This window comes from Pantherophis guttatus, chromosome 2 (genome assembly GCF_059756535.1).
Source record: "Pantherophis guttatus breed Tessera chromosome 2, ASM5975653v1, whole genome shotgun sequence".
Lineage (NCBI taxonomy): Eukaryota > Metazoa > Chordata > Lepidosauria > Squamata > Colubridae > Pantherophis > Pantherophis guttatus.
This window is the reverse complement of record NC_142064.1, coordinates 180,195,022-180,216,448: the sequence shown is the minus strand read 5'-3', so window position 1 is coordinate 180,216,448 and position 21,427 is coordinate 180,195,022. Positions and strand designations below refer to the sequence as shown.

At 35.9% G+C, this 21,427-nt stretch overlaps 1 protein-coding gene across 1 annotated transcript in view; it reads left to right on the top strand.

The window, feature by feature from the left end:
* Positions 1–21,427, top strand: part of SLIT3 (slit guidance ligand 3) — a 490,388-nt gene that overhangs the window by 446,729 nt on the left and 22,232 nt on the right. Inside the window, exons 30-31 of the mRNA XM_034406116.3 lie at positions 5,238–5,375; positions 20,143–20,383. Of these exons, the coding sequence (XP_034262007.2) occupies positions 5,238–5,375; positions 20,143–20,383 (379 nt within the window). The remainder of the gene's footprint in view (positions 1–5,237; positions 5,376–20,142; positions 20,384–21,427) is intronic.

Genomic DNA, 21,427 nt, shown 5'->3' with positions numbered 1-21,427 from the left:
AGGAAGAACAGAAACAAACATTGACTTTTGCTTAGTTTCAGAAATCACTGACCAATTATGAAAGAAGCTTATTGATGACATCTGATCATGTACCGAGAATGAGAATAAAAACCACAACATAAATATTTGAATAAAGAAATGGGAAGGGCAAAGTTATGTTGGACAGAGTTAAGAAATTCTTCAAGAATAAAGAGATGAAAAAAATTAGGAACAAAAGACATTGTATGAATTGGTATATGAAAATAATGGAAGCAAAGATAGTTTGCAAGCAGTGGTGGGATTCAAATTTTTTTACTACCGGTTCTGTGGGCATGGCTTGGTGGGCATGGTATGGCTTGGTGAGCATGGCAGGGGAAGGATAGTGCAAAAATCTCCATTCCCACCCCACTCCAGGGGAAGGATACTGCAAAATCCCCATTCTCACCCCACTCTGCGGCCAGCCAGAGGTGGTATTTGCCAGTTCTCCAAACTACTCAAAATTTCCGCTACCAGTTCTCCAGAACTTGTCAGAACCTGCTGAATTTCACCCCTGTTTGCAAGAATATAGAGATATAATAAAAGGTGCTAATATAAATTAGATTTAGCTACATTTTCTTTTCTTTTTTATCTTTAATTTCTTTGGTTTGATATTTGTGTTTGAGCCAAAAGGTGTCCCATGGTAATAAATTTGGGGATTCCATAAAGCAGCTGTTAGAGTAGATTAGAATTAGCATTAATAAAAACTTCTATCTTAATTAAGCAATAAAGTTTTAATAAATCTAAGTGGACCTTCTAGTTTAAATCCTATATCAGTCTATGTATCTGATGAAGTGAGCTATCTCTCATTATAGCTTATTCCTTTGGAAGAGATGCTACTTTCTGATTTATCACTTCCAGGGATGAAGGAAATCTGAAAAAATCATGATCATCAATGATTAAGGGAAGAGGGAGCACATAAATTCAGGAATGAAAAATAAAAAAAAGAGAGAAGAAAATAGTAACTGAAATAAATTAAAGTATTGACTGCTGTAACACTATTTTCTGGTTACCTTCATTTCAGACTACTTATATTGGTTTTGGCTTCAGGTTTGTGATCCTTCAATAAACCTGAGGCCAAAACCAATAGAAGTGGTCTGAAATTAAAGTAACCAGAGGTAGTATTTAACACAATTCCCTATTGCTCTAACATTTAAGATTTTCGGTTATGTAACTAACTTTTTTCCATACAATTCTTCATGAAATCTTCCAGTGAGATATATATATATATATATATACTGTACATTAATTTAATATATTTCTCCAGGGAAGGAAGCTGTTGTTCCAATTGCCCGATGTGTTAGAGCACAGTTATAAATAAACTTTATTATTCTGTAGCATGGAATTACTAACAAAAGTTAAAGCGTTGATTTAATGCTGTCTTCCAAGAAAAGTAGTGGTTCTATCGTTATGACAATAGCCAATATATGTCAAAAATGTGATCCATGGCAGCTTTCAATAAGGATGTGTGCATCATTTGTTATTGCATCACTTTATTTGGGGCAACAGGGATCAATAAAGCAAGAGAATTAAATGTTTCCTCCCACAGCAAATTTTTATGAACACCATTTCCTTGCCAGTATGCCTGAAACATTGCTAGAATTGGTTGCTATGCTGTTTCAAAACTTTTAAAAAACAGTAATCTTTGGATTTACAGTAACAGAGTTGGAAGGGACCTTGGAGGTCATCTAGTCAACCCTCTGCTCACACAGGAGACCTGTACTAGGGATTCGAATCACCAAACTGCCAACCTTTCTGATCGACAAGCTCAGTGTCTTAGCCACTGAGCCACCTAGTCACCTCTGTGGATTTAATAAGAGACAATCTCCCCTTTTTTTCCAATTCAAAGTTATAGAGGAATAACTGCAACTGATACGAGATGTTGTATAGAATAACGGCAACTACTATAATAGCAGTTGAAGCAATTGTTCAGGAATTCAGTTTGAACAGATTTCATGCAAACTGAGATGATCTGAATATTTGTAGATTGGCAAGGAATCCAGTGTGGATGAATTCCAGCAGTGAGCAGACCAATCATGAATGATCTTATCACGAGATAATGATGCTGTTAGATTGAGAGGCAAGCCAATACTTGATTTCTTCAATAAAATTTAGCTGCAAAACTGGCAAAGGCCTGAATGCCTGTTCAGCTGAATTCCTTCAAAACTAACTGACCTTAAATCACGAAGTAATGAATAAGGACATAAAAATAAGTTTAATATTATGGTAGAACAATCAATTTTATTTGAGCTAAGAATTTGAAATCTAAATTTAGTGATTTATTTAAAGATATCTCCAGTAGAAGGGAAATTTGTTTGTATCAAACTTCAGAAATTTTAAATAATTACCTTTGAACTTGGTGATGTCCTGCCTGGATTTATAGTTTATTGGTAGAACTTTCCAATTCTGCTCTCCATCCTCTTGTTTGGATTTACAGTACAGGTAGTCCTCAAGTTACAACAGTTCATTTAGTGACAATTTAAAGTTACAACAGCACTGAAAAAAGTGACTTATGACCATTTTTCACAACTATAATCTTTGAAGTATCTCCATGATCATTTGATCAAAATTCAGATGCTTGGCCACTGGTTTATACTTATGACCGTTGCTATGTCCCAGGGTCATGTGATCATCTTTTGCAACTTTCTGACAAGCAAAGTCAATGGGGAAGCCAGATTCACTTAACAACCAGGTTACTAATTTATAATGCAATAATTCCCTTAACTGTGGCAAGAAAGGTCATAAAATGGGGCAAAACTCACTTAACAAACAACTCACAACAACTGAAATTTTGGACTCAATTGTCATCATAAGTCAAGAAATACCTGTAATGCAATTTAGGCAGCCTAGATCTTTCCTGACATCATAATATCTACTTTTAGATCTCTATATCAGGAACATTATCCATTTAAATTCTTTATTATTTGAATCACTAGATTATAACTAATGTTCCATTGAGATCAGCTAAATTGTACAATCAAGGTCAGTTAGTTTTTCTTTCCATTAAAATAGCCTCTTCACGTTTTAGAGGATTTTTTCCCATACAGTTCCTGATCTCTGAAATTGACTCCCCTTTAAATTAATGTCTGGTGTCTGACCCCTTGAGATTTAAAAATACCAATTTTTTTTTGCAAGACTAAAACTATAAAAAAAACTTTTCAATAATTCACCAGAAATTTGTAACGTTTGCTAGCATTACGAGAAACAGGCTCCAACTCAACCCCTCCAAGACCGAGTGGCTGTGGCTTCCGGCGTCCCGATATAGCCAGCTGACGCCATCGCTGGCTATTGGGGGCGAATCACTCGCCCCCACGGAGAGGGCTCGTAACTTGGGCGTCCTCCTGGACGCACGGCTGTCGTTAGAAGATCATTTGGCGGCCGTGGCCAGGGGGGCTTTTTATCAGGTCCGCCTGATACGCCAGTTGCGCCCCTTTCTAGATCGGGACTCCCTACGCACAGTCACTCAGGCACTCATCACTTCCCGCCTGGACTACTGCAACGCTCTCTACATGGGGCTCCCCCTGGGGTGCACCCGGAGGCTCCAGCTGGTCCAGAACGCGGCCGCGCGGGGGATTTTGGGGGCGACGAGACGCTCCCACGTGACACCTCTCCTGCGCGAGCTGCACTGGCTCCCGGTGGTCTTCCGGGTGCGCTTCAAGGTGTTGGTGACCACCTTTAAAGCGCTCCATGGCTTAGGGCCGGGGTACTTACGAGACCGCCTTCTGCCACCAATAGCCTCCCACCGGCCAGTACGCTCCCACAGAGTGGGCCTCCTCAGGGTGCCGTCCGCCAGACAATGTCGGCTGGCGACCCCCAGGGGGAGAGCCTTCTCTGTGGCGGCGCCCGCCCTCTGGAACAACCTCCCCCCAGAGCTACGTACAATAACAGACCTCCGGATTTTTCGTCGGGCCCTGAAAACCCATTTATTTCAACTAGCTGGGCTGGCTTGAGTCAAATTTTAAATGGATTTTAAATTGGAATGTTTTAATTACGGCCAAAATTATTTAATTATTTTAAACAGTTTTTAGATTTTGTATGTTTTGTATGTATGTCTTGTTTTTACTTTGGCTGTTCACCGCCCTGAGTCCTACATTGGAGAAGGGCGGTATAGAAATTTAAACAAATAAATAAACAAATAAAATAAACGATACATTTATATCATTATATAAAATAAAAATGTCCTGCATTGATTATTGCAGTCTTTTATTCTAATGTCAGCTCTAAGTTTTGATGTATCTCTAGTATATTTATGAGAAGTATACATTAAATAAAATGTCTATTAATACAGCTGCATTCAGACACATGCACACACATTTTTAGCCATTTAGATTTTAGTAATGCTTGAACTGGTCCTAAAAGATGTTTTCTTTGTACGTAATGCACTCAGATTGATGAAATGTAATCATTGCATCTCTGCTGCACAATAAGACGATCTTATTAGTTAAACTCTACTACTTATATGAACGTCTTAACTTTGATGCAATTCTGTCTCATTTTCTATTCCAATCTTTTACTCTTAAGATAGAGCATTATAGCTACAGCCCAAAAGTATATGGAAGTGCCTTTTCCAAATATGTTAAATATTAAATATAGGAACTCTACTTCTTTTGCACTTGTTTGAATATGTTCATTATTTTCCAGGGAGGCTTGAAATGTGGCTTATGTGGTGGGATTCAAACAATTTAACAACCAGTTCTCTGCCCTAATGATTTCTTCCAACAATCAATTCACCAAATTGCTCATAAAGTTAACAACTGGTTCTCCCGAAGTGGTGCGAACTGGCTGAATCCCACCACTGCTTATGTTGTACATTCAGGCTATTCCAAAGCATGTTGAAGATTTTGAGAGACTGCCCAGTTTTCCTGAGAGATCTGCCTGTAACTTTAAAAACCAAGTTTCAGCCAAGAGCATGTGCTGGCAGGAGAATTTCGGGAGTTGAAGTCCAGATATCAAGTTGACAAGGCTGAGAGACACTGCTCTGTACTTTATCAACCACATTTCAAACCTTTCTAGTTGGAAATAAATTAGAAAGCATTTTCCTCTCATTGGGAAAAACGAAAAAAATACCAGTTAATGCACGTCTCTGATGTGTAAGACTGAAAGTGCCATTTTATTTTGGGTTGGCTATTTGTTTCATATACATGCATACTGTGAACAGGTTTTGGAGATACAATCTAGTATGCAACTTTGTATTAATGGAGTCCTTAATGATCTTATTGCAGGTGTGAATGCTTACCAGGCTACAGTGGAAAGCACTGTGAAACAGATGATGATGACTGCAGGGGACACAAATGTCGCCATGGTGCCATGTGTGTAGATGCTGTAAATGGATACACCTGCATTTGTCCTCAAGGATTTAGGTAAGAATAATGTCTTGATCTACTCTGAGGTATTTATGAACCATAGTATGTTACTTCAGGGTGACTTCATCCTTCAGTAGCCCTTTTGACAGTGTCTAACAGTTCACCATTTACTGAGACGGTTAATTTTTGTCAGAAATATTCCTTATTTTATTCTTTTAGGCCCTTGAAAAAGTCAGGGACAAAATAAGCAATTAAGCAAATTAACGTATCTTAATTCTTAGCAGATCAAACTGTGAATTTTAAAACTCAAAGGATTATTGTGCATTTTGAAAGGCATACTGTGGCATATGATTTTTAATGCTTTTTTGATTCATTATGGAATTATTCAATTGTCTGATAAGAGTTACAGTTTAAAATAAGTATGCTAAGCCAAAACAATAACTGACTTCCTATAACACAATATAACGCAAATAAATTAAGATGGTGAAAAATAGTTAGATATTATTGAAGTGGTATATTCTTCCATTTTATATCTCTGCCTCAACTTCTTTTCTTCTTTTGTCTCTGTCCTGGGATATAAACTTGCATTCTCATTTTCTGAAGATGCTCTCTGCATCCATAATACTCTATCAGAAATAGGCAACTTCTAAAAGATTGGGTGCCATCCTGATCTTCATGCTGAAAGGCTGTAGGAAGCCATTACTGACAGAGAAGGGACAGGGTTGAAAGTTTTTAATGTGTGTGTGTGTGTGTGTGTACACTTGGGACAGAGTTGAAAGTTTGTGTGTATGTGTTTCTCTGTGTGTCTGTGTGTCAGTATGCGCACATGCATGATTGCATGTTCTGAGGTATTTGAGGGTGTGAAGTTGCAAATTGGTACAGTTCATTTCTCAGGAATCTCTCTCACACACACACACCCCAATAGCCTATCATCCCCTAAAGAAACAAATGTAAGGTTAAATCATGCTTTTGAAGATTAGCCATTTTGCTATGTAAATAATATTCAGAAAATATTTAATTTTCAAAGGAGGTTAGGCATCACATGTTTTAGGTGTAATGCTAATCATTGAATATTGATTTATTATGCTGAAAATATGTTTAAAATGTGTACAAACATCGCTATAAATAGGCGCAAGCAAACAAGTCCTGTGTGGCTTAGTTTTTTAAATGCCATAAGGCTTTTTGTTCATATTGTTATTGCAGCAGATTCCTATGATTACCCCTCAGGAAACAACTGCAAACAGATGGTTACTTTCTACTCAGTTTCCCTCAGTTTCTTGTTTTTCAAATGCCAGATGTACATATATTGATCCTATCATTGGTCCCATTCATATGTAATATGCAGAGGAATTTATTAAACCATAATTGTTTCATTTCTTCTTCATGCTTCAAATTTACCAACTTCATATTTGCCCTGGCACTGTGTATAATATGTTGTAGTTAAATATTTTTTTAATATAATTTTATTTAATTTAATTGTAATTGTAAAAACTAATACACACTAAACTTAAAAAAAGAGAAGAATGTGGAAACGTAGAAATAGTGGAGGAAAAATATAATTAAAAAAAATAATAAGAAAAATCAATATATAAAGATGGGACTTCCAACTTTCATCACAACAAATAAAAACAAATTTAGTAACACTTCACCCATATAAGGTTAAATAGATAACTCTTCATCCCATATCCCATCCCTTATCTATAAATAAATCCATAAAATATCCATTTTTCAATCCGGATGTCAGCAAAAGATCTATAAAGGGTCAGCGTTTTTGAACATTGCAAAAAATGTCTTATTTTAACCTTGTTCAACTATATATCTTTTTTTCCTTTTACTTCTGACAGTCTTAATCTTTAATTTAAAATTACTGTAGGATTTGAAGAATCTTTAATTCTTCTTTTTTTTTTTTCATGGCTTTAACAAACATCTTTTGTAGATCCAATAACAGATTAAGGTCATCTTGATTTATCATTTGTATTTCCCTTTTAATTTTTAAAACTTTAGCAGGTTTAATATGCATATCCAGCAAAGCATTCTTTTCTAAATCATTCTCTTTCCTTTTATTTTTATTCCATGTTTTATACTTTATCTTATCAATAAAAATTGTTCCACATTTGTCATTCCTTCATTGATTTGTTTTAGACATAGTCTATCCATAGAAGCAGACACCATTACTGAGAATGTTGATATTCTGGTTGCAAAAGTCTTGCTCTATTCTTCAAAGATTCTCCTTTAATATTCCCAATGTTTCAATGTTTGTGTCATTCTGTAATAGCGGTAGCAATAGCACTTAGACTTATATACCACATTACAGTTCTTTATAGCCCTCTCTAAGCAGTTTACAGAGTCAGCCTATTGCCCCCAACAATCTGGGTCCTCATTTTACCCACCTCAGAAAGATGGAAGGCTGAGTCAACCTTGAGCCTGGTGAGATTTGAACTGCCAAATTGCAGGCAGCCAGCAGTAGTAGCCTGCAGTACTGCACTCTAACCAATGCTTCACCATGGCTCATTAATCCCAATATTAACTGACATCAGGTTTATATACTGTTTAATTTCTTTTTTCTGCTTAGAATCTTTAGTCTCCTCTAGTGTCCAGTTTCTAAAATCATCAATTGTCTTTTTTTTTTATGATTTTCAGTTGCCAGGATAACCAAAATAAGTCTGTTTCCTATGAGAAGCAAATAATTAATTCTAATAATAGAAGTCAGTTTTCCAAATTTATTTTGATCCTTAATTCATTTATAACTTTTGAGACCAATATCTTATTTAGCTTTTTGGTGTTTATTTCTAATTCTTTAAGATCTTCAACTTGTAATTTTTCTTTTGTTCAGAATTGATGATAAACTCACCCAATGAAGACTTTTCAAACCTGTCATTCCAAAGGTCTCTAATAGCTTTAGACAATTTCTGAAAGTAATTAAAAGGGAAGTTTGGTGACTCAGTTGTCCTATAAAAGTCTCTGCCATGTTCGCAAGCAATTGGCCAATTTGTCTCTTGGTGGGAGATCACTGTCCTGAGGAATCCTTGTGAGGAACAGCATGCAGAGTACATATGGGTGATATCTCACCAGTTCTTTATCTGGAGATATTTTTTTAAAAACCCAAACTTTGATTCCTTGGTCTTTGCTGAGGTTATCAGCTCCACTTACAAAGAGCCATCTTCATTTCATTATATATTCCCTGGTAGCCCCTATAGTGAAACATTTTTGGGCCTACTTTATTCATTGTTTTTAAGTTAAAAAGGGGGTCAGGAAGGACATAACTATCATAGGATTTCTAATCAGTCCTGTATATACTCAGCCTCTTGTGCTACAGGACAGAAGTATATATTTCTGATATTCTACTGATTGATTGATTGATGTTGTTAGCCCAGCAACTCACCATTCAAATATGCTCATTTCCAAACAGTCATTGTGTTTTCTATGCTGACTACTTTTAAGAGATTGAAAAGATTCCCAACCTTTAAGCTGAATTTATAAGCAATATGGGAGATTTTGCCTCATTAGCCTGGATGAGAGTCTGGTTGTCATAATGGTATTTTGCTTTTGATATATACAATCTCTGTGGTATTACTTAACACTCTGAAGTTTAACTCTGACAGCTGCCAATCGGCCCACTATGTGGGAAATCTCCCTGAATGTCAAAGATAAGCTATTCTGCCAAATGGATTCATTAATCATTGCCTCAGGAAGTGCATTGTCTAGTTATTGCTTTTCTTCAGGAAGGTATTTTCTGTACTTGAAACAGATTCACACAGCAAGAGAGCAATAGCATCTGGAAGCAAACAAACAAACAAAAATTACAATATCTGAAAAGATATAGAAGCATTTTCGACCTTTGTCTTGATCACTGAATCCATGTTTTCTTATAATTTTTTTCTTCTTTTCTATTCATTTGTTCTTTATGACATACTTCTATTACATTAATGTGTTTAGCAGAGATGATTTTGAAGAACAAATGTTGTTTCTTATAGTGTTATAAGGCTTGATTTTAAAGTTTTGGTTATTATAAAATACAAGAAAAGAACCAGAGTTTTAATCTGTCATGTCTATTCTGAGGGGTCCTTGGTGTAGTCTGAGCTTGGTTGTTTTCTTACAGACATTTAATTACCAAACTACCGTATTTTTCATAGTATAAGATGCACCTTTTTCCCTCCCTAAAGGGGAGGTGGTGAAAATTTAGGTACGTCTTATACACCGAATGTAGCCCTGCCTACCCACTGGCCCCCACCCTTTGGCCTCTGCCCCCCAGCAATTACTTCCTTACAGCAAACAGCAAGAAAAAAAGTTCCTTTTAGCTTCAGCACAGCCTAATTAGCACAAGTTGATTGGATCGGCCTCCCAACTCTCAGCTGTCTTGCTCTCAGCTGTTTTGGGCAGGCCTCTGCTGCTTGCAGCAAAGAAGAAAATTGCTGGAGCAGATTTTTTTTCCCCCTTGTGCTAATCAAGCTATGCTGAAAACGAAAATTAAAGTAAAGCAGGCTGTTTGCTGTAATGAGGCAAAATTGCTCAGGGGCAGAGGGAGATTTCTTTTTCTTCTTTTTCTCAGCAAAAAAGGTAGGTGCGTCTTATAGTCCGGTGCATCTCATACTCCAAAAAATATGGTAGGTAACATCATCGGTGCTAGTCACTAGCACTGATGATGCTACCTAGTTTGGATAGTGAAGCGTCTGCAAGAAAACAACCAAGGACCCCTCATTTCAACCCTGACCTACAAATATACTTCTTTATTGGTCATGTCTACTCTGTTTTTTCCTTCTATCTTCTCTTGACTTTATTCTGATTGCAAAGAAAAAAAATAGATATATTTGTGAGACTTGCCAATGTTCCTAAAAATTCCTGCTTGCTGGTGGCATATTGTTTTGTTCCTGGAAAATGTGCCATTCTTAAAAATAATCTGCCAGTAACAGATGTTTAAAGAACAAAGTTTCCTTGTAGCAGGAACATAATATGTATCAAAAACAGGGACTCTGGCATGTTAAACATTTGTTTTTAGGACAGTCTGCAGCCATCCTTGAGTTAGAAATGCAGAAATGAAATATGATCCTCCCAAAATATATCAGGGACAAAAGCAACAGAACAAACTAGTTTAGATTTAATCTACAGAACTGAAATATAGCACAAATATGGCATTATAAAAGAAAAGGCTTAATAGTTTGAATATTTATATCTCCTCAGCCTGTGTTCAGTACTTACTGTTTTGTATTCAGTAACTTTGAAATTGCTTCCTTCCTATTTCTATTTTGTTCTTTGACTCTAAATTCACATAGAAACCTTCTGCAGTTGCAATAAATAAATAAATATTTAAATAGAAATGTAAGTTAACATATTAATTCATGAGAAAAGATCTAAACTCATATACTAGGTCAGAATTCTTCTCACTAGATCTGGGGTCAGCATCCCATGGCTCTGGAGCTTTATGTGGCTCTTTACTCCCTTTGCTGCAGCTCCATCACTCAAAATATGTGTCACAACTGCCAATGTGTGATACCCACCAGCACACGATTTATTGAGCTTTTCAACCCTCGGAAGGCCAACCATGGATAAATCCAAGGGAAAAAAAGTGTCAGAAGAAAACACAATGTTTACTTCAACTACATATGCTAGTTCTGTGGCCCAGGAAATAGTCAGGCACGGGAAGGGTTTTGTGGCTCATGGTGTTTTCTTTTCTGTGGGAAACAGGTCCAAATGGCTCTTTGAGTGTTTAAGGTTGCTGACCCCTGCACTAGGTGCTTTAACAGAATAACAAAGCTAGAAGTGACCTTGGAGGTCTTCTAGTCCAATCTCTTGCTCAAGGAGGAGATCCTATACCATTTCAGACAAATGGTTGTCCAATCTCTTCTTAAAAATCTTCAGTGATGGAGCACCCACAACTTTTTAATTGAAGTTGTTCCACTGATTAATTGTTCTCACTGTCATGAAATTTCTCCTTATTTCTAGGTTTGTTCTCTCCTTGATTAGTTTCCATCCATTGCTTCTTGTACTACCTTCAGGTTCTTTGAAGAATAGGTTGACCCTCATTATACAAATCACAGTTTTTTCAGCTTCAATTAGCTCAGGAAAAAGCTACATTGAGGATATCATAGGATAAGCTTAGTTATGCAGTTATGAAATATCTTGGGAAAGTGATAGATAGTAATTAATAAGCAATTATTGCTTAATGCAGTGTAAGCCGCCCTGAGTCTCCAGAGAAGGGCAGCATATAAATCAAATAAAAAAATTAATTACTCTTTAGCATAGATGTTTAAACCAAAAATTAAAATGCTACTAATAAAATGTTTCTAAAATTATATTTTCCTAAAACTGACCTTCTGGATTTTACTGGCAGATTGTCCCCTCTTGTAGCACAGAGTTGAGTTCTATGACATCTATACATATAAAATCAATTATAACTCATTTGTAAAAGAGTGTAGCGATAGTTTAAATGAAAGAAAGGGATTGGTTGGCATGGGAATGGAAAGTGAGATTATTTATTATCTGAAATCAGTGGTAGTAAGTTTAGCTAAAAAACTACAGAGTAAGAAATAACCAGACCTTGTTTGCTCACATGTTACAATGTTCATCTATTTTAAATTATCGTTTATTTTTATTTCTCCAATGCTGTTTTCATATTTTTTTATATATACTACAGAGGTCAGTCTGTTCAAGAGTGAAAACTAGTGCCATCTCGACAAGTGTAGACTGCATTCTTCTTTTAAGAAATATAGTTATGGGGATAATAAATAATAAGACAGCCTCTTGTCTATTGGCCATGAGTAATAATTACTTCTAAATTTATGGAATCTTCTGCAAGAAGCTTCAGGTTCACACCAGAATACTAGTTATCTGTCCAACTTTAAACCTCTACTGTTTCTTCTAACACACACACACACACACACACACACACACATATGTATGTATGTATGTATGTATTGTGTGTGTGTGTGTGTGTGTGTGTGTGTGTGTGTGTGTGTGTGTGTCGGTCTTCCATCCTTCCGAGGTGGATAAAATGAGGACCCAGATTGTTCGGGGGGGGGTGCAATATGCTGCCTCTGTAAAACATATAGAGAGGCCTTTAAACTGTGAAGCGGTATATAAGTCTAAGTGCTATTGCTATTGCTATACGTATATAGAGATAGAGATCGTTATAGAGGTATATTTCTATAAGTATAATACTTATAGATATAGGCATAGGAGTTAGACTTATGCTTATAGATCTATCATAGGTCCGACTATAACTGTGGACCAAACAAAGCTTGACATTAGATTCTCATGATTAACCTGGTTTCCCCCCATTTTTCACTCAAGTCATATAAGCAGAGATGTATATATATTGCCCAATATACATCTGTCAGCCCTACAGTTCAGGAAGCAGATTCCACAAGGGTACTGTAGTTTATTAAGTAGGGCTACGGTAACAGATTCCCACAAATCTGACCACATACTTCATAGGGGAAGTAGTCTGAATTTCTCTTTGCCTAGGCTCAAAGCAAACTAATGCATTTGTTATATTATATCTATTGTTCCTTCTAACTTGGACCTCCTCAATTTCCACACCTCAGTGTGGAAATTTCCTGGTCTTAAAGAAAAATGAAGATCAAGCAATTGGCAGCCAAGTTTATAGAACTGTCATGCAAAAATATTACTATATTTTCACTTAAATCACACTTTAGTAGATCTCAGTTTATGCTTCACAGATCAGTAGTACAGTCATTTGTTATAGATTAGCTACTGTGCAGACAATCTAGGGATATTTATTTTATTAATCTAGACACTTTTTCAAATAATTATTATCTTTGTTCTCTGCTTTCCAAACATTTATTCTATCTGTCTCTGTGTATGCATATGTTTAATGAACTCTTTCTGAAATTCAAGAAACCCTAGAAACCATTGCCTCTTTCTTTAACAATCCACTGTTTTAATGATAGATGTCACTGGCAAAAAAAAAACATATATGCTCAACTCTCGTAATATTTTATTTTTTCTCGTGTAGCTATTTCAAAACATTTCCCCTTGTGATATTGAGCAATAAGGAATCTGAGCAGCAATCATTTAAGTAAAGATAGAATATTCTACAGTATATAACACAAATTTGTAGCTATAAGCTTTCCAGTCAAGCTGGCAACAGATGTCAAATTGAAATTCTTTTTGTTGAAAGTACAAAAAGTGTCTCTAACAATTTTTTATGATATTTGTAAATGAAACCTAGATCTGTAAAACTGCCTTCACATTGGGTAAGATTAATATTATCATCATTATCATCATCATCATTGTGACTGATTGATTGATGACATGTTGACTATTACTGGTCACATAGATACATTTGCTCCATGAAGAACTGTCCTTAAAATGGCCTTTCAACTCTTCCAAAACTGCACTCATCACTATCACTACTGTAAATGAGTCCATCCATCTTGCTGCAGTTTATCATTTTCTCTTTCCACTCTTTCCCCAGAATTTGGATCTTTTTCCAGAGGTCTTTTTAAAACCCTTTCCTTGTTTTTCCATGTCTCATCCCATCATCACCCGGAGGCTCTAGCTGGTCCAGAATGCGGCTGCGTGGGGGATTATGGGAGCGACGGGGCGCTCCCATGTGACACCTCTCCTGCACGAGCTGCACTGGCTCCCGGTGGTCTTCCGGGTGCGGTTCAAGGTGTTGGTGAACACCTTTAAAGCGCCCCATTGCTTAGGGCCGGGGTATCTACAAGACCGCCTTCTGCCACCAATAGCCTCCCACCGGCCAGTACGCTCACACAGAGAGGGCCTCCTCAGGGTGCCGTCCGCCAGACAGTGTCAGCTGGCGACCCCCAGGGGGAGAGCCTTCTCTGTGGCGGCACCGCCCTCTGGAACAACCTCCCCCCAGAGATACATACAATACCAGACCTCCGGACTTTTCGTCGGGCCCTGAAAACTTATTTATTTCACCTAGCCGGGCTGGCTTGATCCCACAGTTTTTGGTTAAATTTAACTGATTTTAATTGGGTTTGTTTTAAATTGCGGCCAAAAATATTTAATTATTTTAAACTGTTTTTAAATTTTGTATGTTCTGTTTTTATTTTGGCTGTTCACTGCCCTGAGTCCTGCTGGAGAAGGGCGGTATACAAATTGAGACAAAATAAAAATAAATAAAAAATCAGTGTCTTTACAGTTGTTGTTGTCGTTGTACTGCTTCTTGTCTCTTGTAACATCCCTTTGAAATTCTTTATTAAGTTGCTTCCTGAATTTTTTGTATTTAGTGGGCTTGGCTTCTCTTCTCTTGGCAATTTCTGTAATTTATTCCCACAGCCATTTTGCTTTCTTCTTTTGGTGATTTTTAACAATCACATTTCACATGCACCCTTCACAACTTCTTTAAGTATATTCCATGGTAGCTATAGTTCTCTATTAATGAGTTTTAGGACTTCAAAGTGATTCCTGACAATCTCCATAAAACCAGTAGATATGTGCTCAGTATTATATCATAGAAACTAGTTGACTTTCCTCTTCTGCTTTAGTTAAACTTGAAATTTGTAAATGAGCAGTGTGTGATCTTTTCCACTGTCAGCACCTGGCTATGTCCTGGTGCATAATTGAGAGCCTGTACCTCCTTTAAGCAATAAAATAGCAAATTTGTTTTCTTTTTTTTCTTTTTTTTTAATGTTTTATTATTAAGAAATTATAATAATACAATTTTTGTCCATCCGGTTACATAATATAGAAAAAGAAATAAATACAATTTACATATTGTACATATATAGATAATCTTTGCAGACCAGTTACATGGTATAAAGAATTGTGTTCTCATATCATTCTTAGTGTATATATATATAATAATCTTTAACGATAAATTAGTAAATACATAAGTCATGTCTTTTGCTTACCCATGTAACCTTTCCTTGCCTTATTATATTTCCTACCATCCACAGTACATCTTCTCTTTCTATTTCATTTTACTATTTCTTGTACTTGCTCTGGTCTCTTTCCTTTTTATTTCAATTTCCTCTTCTCTAACCACCCGTACCACTTGTCCCATACGCTATAATAATCAGAATCTTCTCTGTCATTAATTTCTAATGTTAATTTATTCATTTCGGCACATTCCATTATTTTGCCAATTACTTGTTCCTTAGTTGGTATTTTTTTCTCTTTCCATTGTTGAGCGAAAGCGATTCTTGCTGCTGTTATTATATGCACTGCCAAGTATTTCTTCTTTTTTGCCATTTCCGCCTTAAGAATTCCCAGGAGAAGTATTTTAGGGTCTAATTCAAAGGTTTCGCCTATTATTTCTGAAAGCCAATTGCAAATCATCTTCCAATATTTTTTTGCTTGAGAGCAGGTCCACCAGCAGTGGTAAAAAGTACCTTGCTGGTGTCCACACTTCCAGCACTTTGGGTTTGAGTTGGGATAAATCTTGGCAATCCTAGCTGGTGCTAGGTGCCACCTATAAATCATCTTATACTGGTTCTCCTTGTAAGTGGTTGCCTTGGTAAGTTTTATATTGTTGTTCCATATTTGATCCCATTCTTCCAGATTTATATTTTTCCCAATATTTTTGGCCCATGCTAGCATTGGGCCTTTAACCACTTCTTCCATCAGGTCATATTCTACTAAATAGTTGTACAATTTAGCTAATAGTTTGTTATCTGTACTCATCCAAATCTTATCAAAATCTTTGCTACCCATTTCTATGCCATATTGTTCTTTATCTTTTTTATATCTTGATTTTATCTGTGCATATGTCCACCATTCAACAAAAGTGCCTTGATCTTTTAATTGTTCTATTGTTTTGAGGTTCCCTGCCTCATCTAGGATTTCTTTATATTTTACGGTTTTACCATGATCTAAGACGTATACCTGTCCTAAGTTACAATTTCTAATAATACTGTTCCTTTTTTTTTTTCATCTCCTGAATAATAAACAGTGTGATCTTCTGAAAATGTGCCATTCCAATCCATCTTAATTCACTGGTGCCTAAGATGTAAATTTGTAGTCATTTCATTTTATCTTTCACTGTTTTAGTCTTTCCTATGTTTAGGTTTCTTATGGGTCAATGCTCCCATTGCAATTCTGTTTTTGCGGCTCCAGATTTTCTTTTCATGTATGATAACATCATCAATAACAATATCAATAACTCCTAAAAGCTTTAATCAAGCCTTGTTATAAACACCATTAGTACTCTGAAAGTTCCTCAGCTCTTCCTTGGTAGCATGTTGAGTGCCATCTGACTTGAGGGATCCCCTCATCCAGGATTATGTCATTAGTCAATTTGTCCATGTGGTTGTCCTACAGGGGTGGTTTACCATGGCTTTTGCCACTTAATATGAATTTATGTCTTTGCCATTGTCATTAAGATGATCGTCCACCTCTGGCGCCTTCTTATATACAGATCTACAGTATATGTCTAACTAATATAGATGCCTGCTTCCTTTAACTGGGCAGCTGGAATGACTTTTGTGCCTTGGTTAATCCTACTGGGAATATATACTCCTGGCATACACTCTCAATGTTCTTCATGTATCCCTCTCAGGAATACCTCCTTCCCCATCATGATAAGATAGCACAGACCAACTTGGTGAAGGGAAATATGGGTTACTAGAACATAGCTAGGGCTGTTTTTATCCATAGCTGTTTCTTTGAGTTGCTCTGTAAATGTTCAAATCACAATTCTATATATAGTATCCAAGGGAATAGTTAACATTAAAATCACTAAAATTCATTTACATGTTCAGGATTGGGTTATTATAATCATCTGAGAAATAAGTATTTACTCACTTAATTTACTCACCTTTTTGGCTTGAAAAAAAGAAAAAAATGCTCTCAAAGGAGCATGTATTATAACAGTAAATCAATTGCAGGCCTATTGATTGGTATGTAATGAAGTTTCCTGGTTGGACAAACCAGATAGCAAGTTTATTGTTATATTTAAGATAAAGTTACAAAACATAATAAGATTTAAAATCAAGGATTTTCAATGGCATATTAAAAGCAAAATAACCAGAGTAGATAGCTTAAACCTGACCTTTGCTTCCTACTTGCATCCTGCATACTCCTTATGCAAAGAACTCTGTTAGCTAACAAGGAACTAGGTGATTGGTCTATGTTGACCACCACAAATTCCAGCAGATATAACAAGCTATACAAACTGGGCAGAAGAATTTTTTCTAGCATTTTACTGTCTTACCTTTTCCCAATTTGATGATTTACCATGACTGGAAAAGTTAGTCCAACGTCACCAAGTTAGAGAAGGTTGCAGTACCCAGAGGTGGGCTTCACATAAGTTAACAACTGGTTCTCCTAGTGCAGAACCAAAAATGTGAGCGCTACCGGTTGTTGGTTTACACTCCTATTTTTTTCACAATAAAATGCCTCACTGGGAAACACATATGCTTTGTATCAGGGGTGAGTTCCACTTACCTTTACTACCGGTTCACAGCGGGAGCTTCTGTGCATATGCAAATCACCCATGATGACATCATGGTGGGAGGGTGAAGCCTCCCACTGGTTTTACTACCAGTTCTATAGAACCAGACCGAACCAGGAGCAACGCACCACTGCTTTCTATCTTTCAGATGAAACGGCGTGATTTTGATTGCGTTAATCATTCCAAAATTGTAATGATTCAAAATGATTAGAATAAGTTATAGGTTGTATTGACTTACAACCATAATTGAGCCTGGAATTATGGTCTTAAATTGTACCAGTCATTAAAGCAGATCATCGCATGACTTACCCAATTTTATGACTTTTTTTTTTTTTTTGCATTAACTGTTAAGAAAATCCATGGTCATTAAGTGGGTGCAGAGTCATTAGGCAAATTTACTATCTGCAAGGGGCCAGTTTCCCATAAAAAACATAAATCATGATCACATAATTGTGGGACATTGCAAACAATGCAGGCCGGTTGTCATGTGCCTGAGATAGCCATCAGAACTTTGACTCTAAGCCATAAGTACTGAGGAGTCTTTCATAACTTTGAACGGTTGCTAAGTGACTGATTGTAAATTGAGGACTACCTGTAATGATTTGCTCATTATGCTGTGCACATTGATTGGCTAGTTTTGGAAAGCTTTTGTTTAAAAACTTAGTAAAAAAAAATAGGCTTTCTCTTTTCAACTTTACCATTGCCTGATTAACATGTTCCATTTGGAGGATTTGAAAATTGGATGAATATGGCAGCACAGAATATTAATGTACAGTAAGAATAATCCAGGTCACCTGTTCATAAATGAATACAGTTGTTCTTTGCACATTTTCATCCAGCAATAATGTATTTTTATTATAGTGTTCACCACTGGCCTACCAATGACTAGAAAACTACTTGGAAAAGGAATTCAGAGAAGTGAAAGCATTAAGGCAGAAAAGAATGAAACAGTGTAAATATTATTATAAAGTCTCCTTTAGAACTGAGGTCCCCAAGCTCCGGTCTACAGCCTGGTACACATGCAAACATAGTGAAGGTATACCATACCTTTCTTGAAAGCTAAAATAAAAACTTACTTTCTCTTGAAAATATAATGTAGGGTAGTGATGTCAAATTCACGGCCTATGGACCGGATGCGTTACACGCTGGCCATGCTCACCCCCGGTTTAGTGAAGGAGGGGAATTGTGATACGTCACTTGATGACAACATGATACCATGAGTTTGACACCCCCAATGTAGGAAATCCCTTTGGAACGATGGCAACACTGTTTAAGACCTTCTCATCCCATGCAACATTTCCAATCTAACTCAAACTTCTTGCTGTAGCTATTTTTTTCTTGAATATCAACATTGTCAGCACAAGATGTATGGTTAATACTGATTTTAAAAAAAAGTCCAGATGTTACTGGGGCAAAAAAGAGTCAGATTCATGTTTCACATTGTCTGATCAGTTTTTGATCAGAGTAAAAGAAAAATATGAATATAAGAAAGTCAAAAAAGAAAAAATTTAAAATGAGTTGTATTTCAAAAGTAGAAAAGTGTATAACTGCATAGCCCATGTTTAAGAAACACTGATAAGAAAGAACTGTTTGTTTTCATTGAAAAATTAAAATATTCCACATAGGGTTTTATTTTATTTTATTTCAGGACTGTCTTATTTTTAAAGATTTTTTTTTGAAATACATAGTTTAGCTTTGAAATATTAGGGATTTTTTTTTCTTATAATGGTCACATTCATTCAAACTTTCTTTATCTGATGTCCTCCAGATAGATTGGGAATAATGGCAGTTTGGCTGGTTTTTAAAGAATTACAATATATCTGGAAGGGAAAGGGAGACTCCTGTATCTTAACTGTTGTTTCATGGTGAAATAATCAAGATACATTGTTTAATGTAACCATTATTTTAGAAGACCAATTTTTGTCCTTTCTGGTTTGGTCAAGACACAAGTGAATGGAAAGTTTTCTACTACAAGATACAGGAAAATTGGAGGACTGTTAGTATATAAGAAATTATTAATATGTAAACTTTCCTTATATATTCTTTATTATTTTTACGCTTTCATATAAAATGAATGTGTTATCCTTACAATATGATTGTTCACCACATAGAATCACTTGTTTGAGATGGGTAGCTATAGAAATTGAATAAATTACAGTAATAAACATATAGTTTTTCCCTAGAACATTTCTTCATTAGTACAAAATGTTTTTTTTTCAAAATCAGGTAGTAGCTATTGTGATATAGCTGTTCCATATGCAGATGTTCTTAGAATCCCCGAAAATATTGAAATGTTCATTGGAAATGTTAAAGTTTGGACCAATATTTGTCAACTTGAAGTATCCTACAGCAGCAAAAGATATTTATGTAAAACCACATATCACTAAACTTCTGTTTAATGCTTTTGTGCCTCAAATTAACATTGACCATTTTCTATTTTTCAAGTGGACTCTTCTGTGAAAATCCACCACCCATGGTTCTCCTCCAAACCAGCCCTTGTGATTATTATGAATGCCAAAATGGAGCGCAATGTATTGTTGTGCAGCAGGAACCAGTCTGCCGTTGCCTGGCAGGTTTTGCTGGCCAGAAGTGTGAGAAACTCATTACTGTCAATTTTGTTGGGAAGGATTCCTACGTTGAGCTTCCACCAGCTAAAATTCGTCCTCAAGCAAACATCTCACTTCAAGTAAGTTATACAGATAATATTATAAACCTTTCTCAACCCAGTTATTGAAAAGAGCTTATGCAAAGGTCAATGAAAGCATTACATTCATCCCCGATGTGCAACCCAAATAAATAAATTAATTAATATGAAAGATGTACACAACTTAAAACCTTAGGGTTTCATTCAGTCCCCCAAATCCTAAATACTCCAGAATTGGATTTTGTAGTGTAACCAAAAGATAACATTATTAAATATGTTGGAAATAACCATATCAATTGAATAAGATTAAGTTATTTATTGTTCGTACAGCCTCTGATACGCCACTCAAAGCTACACACACAGTCCTTGATCAAAGGACAGTTACATACTTCACTTTGCTGGTAAAAAAAGAAAAAAGAAATCACCTGTAATAACTCATATTTTTAGCAGCTTATTAAATCAATCTGCTCCATTTTACAATGCAGCCTATACAACTCTTAGTGTAAGAAATCTATTTTTTGCCTCATCAAGACTTTTCTCCAAAATACAGAAAGAAGACAGATGATCTTATTTTGTTTTTTTAAAAGATCTTCCTTTACACTTTTCCCTAGTTCTGCATGTATAAAAGAGTAAAATATATCACATGAGTTATGACCTCAGGACAGTTTACATAGTTCACATTTTAGATTTATTTCAAAAAATAATTCTGATAAAAATGAATTTTGGATGATAATATGAAAGCCAGACTTGTTTACTACATGAATTTCACACAGATGGTGTTCTCAAAGCTTATTTTCCAGTTAAAACATTGCTTCTCCATCTGGTAGTTAATTGCCACTCTTATGAAAAAATTAGTTTTAAGTAAGCATCTTTTGAAACAGGATTCAGAAGTCTTTCCTAATGAAAGGAAAGCTGATAAATAAATTTCAGCTTACAAGCTTGGAAAAACTTTTCTTTTAAATACGATTTTTATGACATTTATATAGTATACTTATTACTTATTTTGTAAAATATTTTGTAAAGTAAAACATTACTTTATTCTATAAAATAAGTATTACTTATTTTGCTGTTTTAACACAGCCATAA